General features: G+C 40.4%; 1 protein-coding gene across 1 annotated transcript; it reads right to left on the reverse strand.

Annotated features, from left to right (window-relative positions):
* Positions 1-971: 971 nt before the first annotated feature.
* Positions 972-8,758, reverse strand: mboat2a (membrane bound O-acyltransferase domain containing 2a). Its single transcript, XM_010780604.1, has 11 exons — positions 8,745-8,758; positions 7,775-7,870; positions 6,699-6,754; positions 5,459-5,513; positions 4,353-4,539; positions 3,574-3,766; positions 2,918-3,021; positions 2,764-2,828; positions 2,227-2,359; positions 1,339-1,490; positions 972-1,137 (listed from the first exon to the last, which is right to left on the reverse strand). The coding sequence occupies exons 1-11, from the start codon at positions 8,756-8,758 to the stop codon at positions 972-974; spliced, it is 1,221 nt and encodes a 406-aa protein (XP_010778906.1).
* Between the last annotated feature and the right edge of the window lie 2,206 nt (positions 8,759-10,964).

Here is a 10,964-nt window from a genome sequence, read left to right on the forward strand (position 1 = left end):
ATATATATATATATATATATATATATATATAGGCAAGACATGTGAACACAAAGTAAAACTTGAGTGAAAAATATGAACAAATGAAAATGAAAAAAATCAGGGAACAATGTCAGAAATCTGTCAAGAAAAAATGAAAGTCTCATAAGAGTAAATGCACTCCCTTTGAAACACACACGTTTATCTGATGAGTCATATTTGTCAAAAGAGCAGCAGATATGAAAAAAGTAAAACAAACAGAAATCCATTTAACTCTTGAGTGTCTCTTTTAGACTTTCCACTGATGGAGGCAGACGAGATTTGTATTCCACTTTCCGGACTCTATTTCAGTCAATTTATCCCAGAAAAAAAGCATTGAGAATGGAATTGAATAGTGTTGCCACAAACATCTAAATACAAAACACGTACAATGTGAATACTGCTCCAATAAAGGTTTTTAAAAAGACATAATGATGTTTTGAGGATCCTAAGGCCTGTTTGAAGTTGGCAGCTGATGATAAAGGTTATGTTTCATTTACGTGAACACATTTTCGGTTTCCACCTAACAGAGGCTTGTATCCAGACATTGACAAAAACCCTCCACATACTGCACATCTAATCTGTTTGTATAACCTGACACCACAATGCTGAAGCTGCATTTAGGTTCATGCAGCGTGGCATCCAGCAGAGTACATAGAGGGTTTAAGGCAGCTTGGAAGTCTTCATTTCCACTAATGTAATGTAAAGTTACCACTATCTCTCATTAGTTTATACCGTGGACATTGTTATCCTGGTTATCCACGTCAGAAACTGTGATTGCTGTCAACCTTGCTACTGGAAGTTTTGACAGAACTTTGACTTGTGTTTTCTGTCCGTTAGGATTCTCAGAGCGTCCGTTATTTGGTTTTGTCGGGTACACAGACTCGCCACACTCCAGATCTCAGTGGTTCCTCTCAGTGTTTCTGCTGCTGAAGAGGGACTGTCGGTCCTCCGCCTCATGTGGCCTTTTCTTTCTGGTTGCAGTTGTTGTCTGTGCTGTTGTGGTCAATCTGGCTGTCCTGTAGGCCGTCCTGTTGCTCTTTGGCCTGTAGGTGTCTTGATCTGACAGGCAGGGCCAGTACCACCAGGAGGCAGAGGATATGTAAGCAGTAGTACCAGGACCTGCAGAGACAACCAATTAGTCACATACTGTATGAGATTTATTTTAGCCTTAATAACTATTTCCACAACACAGCTCTGAAGTAACCTTCATCTTTTTTGAGTATGCCTCTCTAGCAGCCAATAGCTGATTAAACCGCAGTCCTCACACGAATGACACTGATCATTGTTGGCCTTTTATTTAATGTCAACAAACACACAAACCTGTAGAATTTTAGTGAGCGTCCCACAGCAAGTAGGACAAATGGTGCCACTGTGTAACTAATGGCAACCTGAGTCCATGCCCACGTGATGACATCATAGATGCGCTTGTACGAGTCAGAGACCATGAAGTGTGGTCTGATGTTGTGCCTTACCTGGAAAAAAACAAAAGAACATCATGTGAGTTCCAAACATTATTTTCATGTGACTGAATGTGCATTCTTCTTATTTAACTGTACAATAGACTTTAAATTAACCAATTATCCTGTTTCCTGAAATCTTTCATGACAGCAGGCAATGGCATAGCTTCCTAGTTTTGCTTATAATCTGCTTAATGTTTCTCTTTTCTTCTTCTCTTTCTCATAACTCTTCAGAGGAATCTATCTCTTGACATGTCTGTGTGGTTTTATAGAGAAACTGGGTCAGTCCTCCTTTGACTAAAAGAAGGATAAACTCACCTGCACAACACTTTTCTGTGCGGGCGTTTCAGTTAATCAACTTCGTAAATAGATTATCCCCCTGTAGCATCACTACAATGTCTCAACATAAATACCCTCTTGTCTCCTTCTTTCACAAGACTAAAGTGAAGAGGTCTGGCTTAGCACAGATTAGTGGTAAAGGCCTCACACTGAAACACAAGTGGCATACCCAGGATACTTTATTATGATCCCCTTACTCCCCATAAAAGGATTGTGTTGTTTGTCTGTGGTTTAAGCTAAGTAGCATTGGCAAATCTAAAGAGCTCTTAGACAAAATGTCTATAATGACTGTAGGGTTCACTCCAAAGTGGGTGATTCATGAGCTACAAGAGCATAATTATCCATATGGCTGAATCTGTCTGGGGAAACTCCAACAATGGCTACTGTATAGACAGGAACTGTGGGTACTTACTGCACGAGCTGCCATGGTCATGGCAATGCCAGTGAGGAAGGTCAGGTAGTAGCCGGGGTAATACCCGTGCCACATGGCTGACAGCAGGAAGGTGGCCGCCATGGGGTTGAAGGGACAGCGCTCATAGCATACCCTGGAAACAGGACACATATTAGGGGTTTAGTCAAAACATTTAAAGTACAAATAAATGAAAGAGACCGGCCATCATAAGAAATAAAATGGAAATGAATAGTTGTCTTCAAATATGTATCACATTATAAAAAGCAAATTTGTGCATTTGTTGTTAGGATATAATTATTTACAATGAACACAATTGGTTATCTTTTTTATTTTTTATTTTTTTATGGGTTTTGTTCTTGAATGAACTAATTCATGTTTTATGTCTATGTATGAATAATTTATGTGAGAGTGTTTTAGTCTAGTATGCTTATAAGTCAAATTGCTATACTTCAGATATGCATCATACACCCTCTGCAGCCAGGTCTTGCTCTCACACAAACTAAGCAGGGTACTTTATTACAACATTAATGATTTTACCTTTTGAGCCAAAGAGCTGTCTGGATATTCCAGTTGTCTAGGAACATCTTGAAACTGGTGGCAAACTGAAAGTAAACCACAAAATTAGTCTTTAGACTTAAGTAGAAAAAACTGCCATATTTGCATATGATTTGTCTGATAAAAAGAGCCTAACCTCAATGTCCAGAATTCTGAGATTTGATACAAGGTCCCAGCGGGGGGAGCCATCTTTGTTGTATCCATTGAAACCGAATCCTGCAGCATTATTGATAGCATCAGCTGCAGGAGAAAGGCACACATGTTACTTCAACATTAAAAGGATGACAACAGCTCCATATCCTTAGAAAGCATTAGTTTGTGAAGCAACAACAGAGAAAGATGGAGATCTGGCATCAACTGTTTCTGTCCTTTTAACAACTTTTTAGCTGAACACTAGATGGCACTGTTGTATCAAGAGACGCAGTTAAATAAGAGCCAGGGACTGTTTTAGGCTGCATCTCACATACTGTAAAGACTACTTTAAAAATAACCAAGTTCAGGGAGTTCATGAAACCTCAATGGGCAGTAGCATTTAACAAAACCAAAAGATAACGCTGTATAAAATTGGTACCAGTCGAGCTATTAAAGGGAATGGAACATAGTGTTCATTCAAAGTTCATTATTTACAGAAAAAGACAGGGACACACAAAGGCCATCCAGGTGCTTTAAGATACTCAGGGTAACTCAAGGTCCCTCTTCCAGCTAAATTCACCAACAAACAAAAGTATATATTTTGTATGGGATTGGTGGTAGGAATAGTGCACTCCAGTGAGATATTCACATCAAACTCACCAAGTGTCCAGACAAAGTAGTACTTTGGCCTGAGAGCCAGCATGGCCAGGTAAAGATAGATGATCTGCAGATAGAAGGGCGTGGAGCTGACAAATTCATCGTCTATGGAGTGCTCCACAGGAAGCAGGTTGCACAGAGAAAGATAGATGCCCAGCGAGATGGCACATGTGCACAGCTTGGAGATGACGTCATTCTGGGTGGAGGTGAGAGAGAAGAGTGGGATCAAGTAGCCCAGTTAAACAAAACCCATTACATCATATTGTATTCGGCTATCAATAATAAACACACTAGGAGAAGTGATACAAAAGTTAGTTACCTTGAGGTTAACTAAAGTCCTTGATAACTCTTATGTTTTATTCAAGAACGATTGTGTTCCTCTCAGTTTCATTCTAATTTACGATGAATAATTAAATTATGAATGCAGTACGCGATAAGTAAACAGAAATTGCCTTGAGGTTCAGACATTTGCGTCAAACTATTCAACAATGTGTCTGTTTCTCTAATGGGAACACGTGCCTTATAATTACCCGGCACAACTTGAAACAACTACACTGCTGTTTTGTTTTTTTAAACATAAATCACTAAAAATAGAATATCATAGTATAAAGTCCTGATTTGAAACATTATATCTGCTATTTCAATTATTCTCTTTGAGGGTTTATGACTGAGAAGGTTTTCACCTACCACAACACAACATGCAGGTGTGCTCTACTCTAATAAGTGTTTGAAGACTTTAAATAACGTTCGCATTTCTATTAGCGGTTAAACCTGTGTTGTACCTTGGGTGAGGGTTCTGTCTGCTTGTACTTTCCGTTCTCCTTGCCGTTGGCGTTCTCCTGGTGGCGTGGCTGGTAGCACGTTCCTTCGATGAAAGCCATGTAGTCGTTGTAAGAGCAGGAGGGCCCTGCCAGGATGCCCATGAAGTTACAGTTGTAGCTTAAGTACTCCAGCAAGCTGGGCATCCGTCTGAAAGGCCACAGGGAAGAGATAAAGCAGATTATAGAAAGAGAGGAAAACATGTAAAGATGGCTTCCTGTCCACTAAGAAAGCAGTATGGCCTCTTCTATTGAATTGTCCAGGAGGAGAGGGAGGGCCTGAGTGCTTTGACTGACTTTGAACCTTTTTGTGGTCTCTTACACTTCCTCCCTGAATTAAATCTGCTGGGTGAGGTAGTGATCTAACTGCAACAGGAGCTCTTGTATCGACTGCTAATGTTTCACCTTCCCAGTAGCTATCTGAAAGGTAGCGGCTGACTCATAGTATGCCAGCGAAGGTTTACGAAACAAAGGCTTGGTGCCTCTTATCTGGGACCTTATTGGTACACTGGCTCATGCTATGATCTACACATTTAGTGGGTTTCATTGTGAATATCAAAACTGTGCTGAACCACTTTTTCAATGAATGTAAAGAAGCTGGTCCCGCTATCTTCTCCGTCTCTTATCTCTGTTCAGTTCATCTATGTCATCACATATTAACTCCCTGATAGCGTACAGTAGCAACTCATCTCCCCACTCACATCCTGCTTCATACACTCTTTGTACACCTCAGCTGTAGTGCCATCTCTAATAGTATCTGTGAGGGAGAGGAATCTGCCGTTGTAATGTAGGACAGATGGAGCGAAGGGCATTCCTACAATACAGTTCAGATGAGAGCAGTTCATGTTTGGTTTCCTAGATACCAATGCTCTAACAACTGCTTGACAACACCAGAGAGAGCCTGTGGTGATATCATATGCACAAAGCAATGATGCCTTTATTTTAAAAAAGAGCATCATTTCTTTCAGACTGAGTTCATTAATAGATTTAAAACCATGTCAACTTTTCAGTTTGGCTTGATTTAATGAACCCATTATCTGAGGCAGTAAAAACATACCTGAGTCACGTACCTGATAGCTAGGTATTTCTGACTGGGAGTCAGCTGTTTCTCAGGCTTGGTCAAACCTACACAGAAACACAAAAGGAAGAGATGTCAAATAAAAAAAACATCATTCATTTGCATGTGAACCTGCAGAACATCCTCTAAAATGCAGCTTCATTCAATAGTAACAAGGGGTACGCCATTCCTCAAACCCACGCAGTGCCAGAGGTTCCTCTCATTGGAGCACAGGATCAAAGGCCAGGAAGGGCACATGGCCCTGTACTGTAAACAGGGCCATTCACAAAGAGAGGAAAATAAAGTATGAAGCATCTGGTTGTACTTTTGTGTTGCTTCCTTACTGATGAATACTCTGAGAGGGCAAATGCCATCTGAGAGCAATTAGTTGTTACTGAGATGTTTAGTTGCTGCTCTCTATTACTTGGCCAAACATTTTTGTGAAAATGTGAGGCCACTCTTATCCCAATCACATAAATGAAAAGATGAATTATGAATCTGCTTCACTTTGCCTTTAATAACTGCTGGAATATGGGCAAGTATTTGACTTTGTGGCAAACAGATATATGGCAAAATACTGTGTGCAGTATATGTGAATGTGAATGTGTGTTTTACAGCAGGCAGGTATGAGATTGTGACAGTGGATAAGGATAGGGATTACATTCTTAGTTTCTCATTAGACTCGCAGTTGTGAGCAGAAGCGGTGACCTGAACAGAATTGAAAACACTACTCTACTCTGCGCTGCATACACATGCATGCACCCACCGACACGCACATCAATACATGACTTGCTGTAAGACTGCTGATTGTGATGAGGCTAGAATAGCCTTAAGTCTCCAAATGGCCTCTCTGATACTTGCTCACACATAACATGTTTGTTTTAACCACAATGTCATTCTCTTCCTTTTATTTATTGCTCATGAGCTCATTTTTGCAGAGAAATGGTTCAAACATTGCTTTTTCAACATTATTCAGTCTAGTTCATATCGTGTTTAGAGACAATAACCTGTTACAGAGAGAGCGGGGGGGGGGGTTATGGGAGAGAGTGCATATTTGGTCATTGCATAACTGTGTTTATGCTGTCTTGTTCACTAGTCCATTGTCAGAACTGGAACATGGCCATGTGATCTTTTTGGAAACTCGAAAGAGAAATAAACCATTTTCACTTCTGTCACATGTTTTGCAAAGAGGATGCTCGTACACACAGACAAAGACAAAGAGACACACGCACGCACACACACGCTTGTCTTACCGTCATGTATTTCAAACGCCAAGCTGGTAATCTTCTGTGTTATAACCATCATTGGCCTGATAAAAGTCATCAAACAGAAATAGCCATGTAACTATAGAGAATTTCAAAACCACACAACAGGGCCACATTTTCTAATACAAGTATTTCTCACATGCTTAACCAAACATCTTTTGTTTCTTTTAAGTAAAGGAGAATATGTAAACTATTTAAATATGTAAACTGTTTTTCCGTGATTAGGTTCTGCTAGCAAGGAATGTTTTTAGATTAAAGTTCATCCAAAATGGGAAGTCACATGTATAATTGCAGACTTCCTTTTATTCTTTCTATTCCTCTTCTCTATTCCCAAGGTCTTATGAGTCCTTTGACACTGAGCCCTCTTTCTCTTGACTTATTCAAGCCATACTCTATCAGAGACCTTTTAAAGTCGGCTCTCTTTTGGCCTAACCTTCCTTAAGACATGTACACTCTTTCTGTCCTTCAGCAAATACAGATTCTGGACTAATTGCTTACATGAAAACGGTTGGTGGCAAGATAAAATGTAGTCAAAACAAGCCAACAGGCCAGATAAGTTTTGGTCTCTTGATAAAATAATAGGAATGTTTTTACTATCTGGTCTCGTCTTTCACTATAAGGTTCATGCTGACCTCAAGGAAAACGTAAATTTGACTTTTCAAAGAGATGCAAAAGGAATGGCAGACTAGGTTTTTAAAAGACTGAAATCTCTGCCCTCGCCGTATGGGTTTGCATTGGGTTGCTTAGCAACTAGCATCCCCCATCGTGGCGTGCTGGGAGTGCAGGCTGTCTGCTTAAATTGTCAGACAGTCTGGAGAAGTGGGAACCAACCACAAGAGTCGCTATCGACGTCCTCCTGCGGACACAGCAGTGTGACACGCTCTGGTTTCTGTTTGGCTCAGTCTGCTTGAGTCATATCCCATTATTTCCCCTGACTCTTATTGTTGACTTCGGGTTTTGTTTAGCTTTGTATTTCATATAGCATTCAACATAAATACCCCTGGAGGTTTTTATAAAAATAAAAAAAAGATTTGAAAAAGTAATATAGTCTTAGTGAAGCTTACCCTGTGAAATCTGCAGAGTACATGCCATAGTCAAACACGTAGACACGAGTGATCTGACATACTATCAGATAACTAAGTGTCACAATGAAGCAGTACCTGTGCAGGAAAAGAAAGAAAAAGAGGAATTAGAGACATTATTACACAGGTATGAAGGTAATTGCTTTTACAAAAATACAGAAATGTTGTGTTCAAAAGCCAAAAACATTGAAATGCATAAGTTCTAACATTCTTAACAATTTTATCTACACAGCAATATAGAGCTTTTAAGAAAGGGCATCTTAATGCACACATCGGGAAGATTTAACCTCAGAGTTCTTAGTCCATCCCTTTGTTCTCATATCTGCCGCAGAACAAGGACTTTTTTTATCCAGAACAGTACAAAAGACAGTGGCCTCGGCAGCGGGGCAGAGCTACGGACAGGATAGGAAGGGGGGGGGTAAAAAATCGGACAAAAGAGCAGAGGAGGCTCTCATAATGTGTCAGGGTCAGTGGTTGAAGACAGAGGACAACACAAGCTTTCAGGAGAAGACCAAAGACAGAGCTGCTCTAAAGCCTGCTGTACAAAGCTGCTGCAGGGTCAGCCCAAGTCAAAGCTAGCAAGTTAGCATTCCTCTGCTAACAAAAGGAGGTTTGTGCAGCATCTATTGAGGAGTACAACCCACTAGCTAGAGCACAGCTGCATTGCTGATAAGACGCCTCTTGTAAGCCTACTGTATCTGCAGCAGTCCGAGGAGCAGCCGAGACATCATCTGATCTCTATTACCAAGCATTTTTAATAACAAAAATAATTAAACAACTCACACTTCAGCAATATCAAACATTTATGGAAAAAATGATTGCACATTATTATTTATAACAAAACCAGATGCAGAGAAGGCAATGTCATCATTACAACAAAAAGGAAGAAAAAACACCTGGACTAAAATCCTGCCGATACAGTAAGATAACCTGTCCTGCTACACTTGCTTACACTAGGGTCGCCATTTTCTTGAAACAATGGGACAGTATCGTGCTACAGATCACTCCAGCAACGTTCAGTTTCAGTGAAACGAGTTTACGTTTGCATTGAAAGCAGCAGAAATGTTCCAATGGCAGATATTTCCCTAGTTTGAACACAAAGACTAAATATGCTCCGCACCAGAGTATGCGGTAATATGACGTAAAGTGGACATCTTTAGCAGTGCAACAGAGCTTAATTCTTTTTTTGTTAACAATCCTTAGCAACAACACTATTTAACCAAGATCAGCTTTATTTACTGGTGGACAGAGCTGCAGTTATGAGAGGATACAAGCTACATGTGCTGCTGCAGCTATATTTGCAGCAGGCCCACCAGGGACCCTGTCTTTATCCACCTCTGATTTGTGTTTGTGTAATTCACAGCTCGGAGGGGGGTGTTTCATTTTCACTCGAGGCATCAGACGGGGCTGAGACTAAAGAAAGGCTGGCCTCCCACTGCGGGACAGCGGTTGGCATGTCAACGGGCTGAGCCGCAGGTATGGATGCATACTGCACATGGAGCGGTGAAAATAGAAAACCAGCTATAAATAAATGTCTGAGGACTCTCTATAACGCTGTGTTACTGTATATTGAATGAATGCCTCGAGGCACACTTCATGCTTACTCAAATGCATACATGGATCCAGATTTTATTTCCATACGTTTCATCTTGTGTCTGCGAGTCAGAGTCACTCATTTGTACACTGTCAGGTTTACAGTCATGCTTTCACACCTTAAATGAATATGAAATGTAATTGAACGGCGTGCTTATGTTACAGATAGAATACAACTTCTCCATTCTATTCTCATCTTAGGCGTTGGTCGTAACTGAAGCTGGTGATGTCTATAGGGTGGTTTCATGAGTGGCAGCTCATGTTTAGGGCATCTGTACTGCCAAGTGTTTTGGGCTGATAAACTGGTAAAAATGTAGAGGGAAAGTCTCAGCTGTCACCATTACCTGTCCTTCTTCCAGTAAAAAAATCAGTCGACCCTAATGTCTCAGGTAATAAAGAGACATATGTAGATACCATTACACGGCCTGTATGACGTTGCCTGAACTACATTACATTACATTTAGCTGACGCTTTTATCCAAAGCGACTTACAATAACTACATTCGACCAGGAAGATACAACCTTGAAGAAAACAGAATCATATAAGTACATCAGGTTTCATAGAGCCAAACATTTCAAGTGCTACTCAACTGGCTTTAGATAAGCCAGTCCTTTATTAGTATATAAGTGCTAGAGGTTGATTCACATTATTGGGGAAAAAATGAATATTTTTCTGCAACACGTAATTTTCTTTTTAGATTTTGTCTGAGTTTCTTATGGTTTTCTTGAATATTAAATAAGAGGGCACTAGTATTACTGTCACAGCCTACTGTCTCACAGTTATCCCTGTCTGCTATCTGCAGGAAGTGCACACCACAATGACGACATATTTCTACAGCAAGGGGGCATGTTCATGTGTTTCAAGCAGGAATATTTGTGACACATGTCAACATGTCACAGCAGCTACAGAAACATGTTTACAGGTTGGCTGAGGTTACTCTCTCGCCACACCTTTGCGCAATGGGTTAAAATATCCCAAACTTTCAGATTGGCCGCATTTTCCAAATAAATTGTATGGCAGCCCACAGCAGGCTGCACTTTGCTGCTTCTGCTGTGTCAATTCTGTGTGAGAGGGTGGCAAGAGATCTAGAGCTGCAAGAGAGTAGAATAGCATGAAATATGATACCTAGCAGTCGAACAAAGTGGTCAGTCTGGAGCTACACTAAGCCGGGGTTCACATTCACAACCGTTCCCACAGTCCACAAAAAAGGAGCTTTTTGCAACTCTATAAAGCTGTCACACTGCGCTCACTCTACACTTACCACCAAGGGCCGAGAACTGAGTGGGAAACAACAAATAGAGACAACAAGTCCCGCCACAGTGCCGCTGTTCAGGGAACGCTCCAGATGTGCAGCAAGTGCCATTGTGCTAGGTGTTATTGGAAATAAGTGTATATAATCAGCCTTATACTCATTCATATCTTTTGTCAGCAGTATTATCATTAGCAAAGGCTACAATGTGTTATTATTATATAAAAAGTAGGGCCGGGACTCGATTAAAAAAATTAATCTAATTAATTACAGGCTTTGTAATTAATTAATCGCAATTAATCGCATTTTTAATCGCATATAAATATTTAG

Source organism: Notothenia coriiceps, unplaced genomic scaffold (assembly GCF_000735185.1).
Source record: "Notothenia coriiceps isolate Sejong01 unplaced genomic scaffold, NC01 NC01_scaffold00022019, whole genome shotgun sequence".
Classification (NCBI taxonomy): Eukaryota; Metazoa; Chordata; class Actinopteri; order Perciformes; family Nototheniidae; genus Notothenia; species Notothenia coriiceps.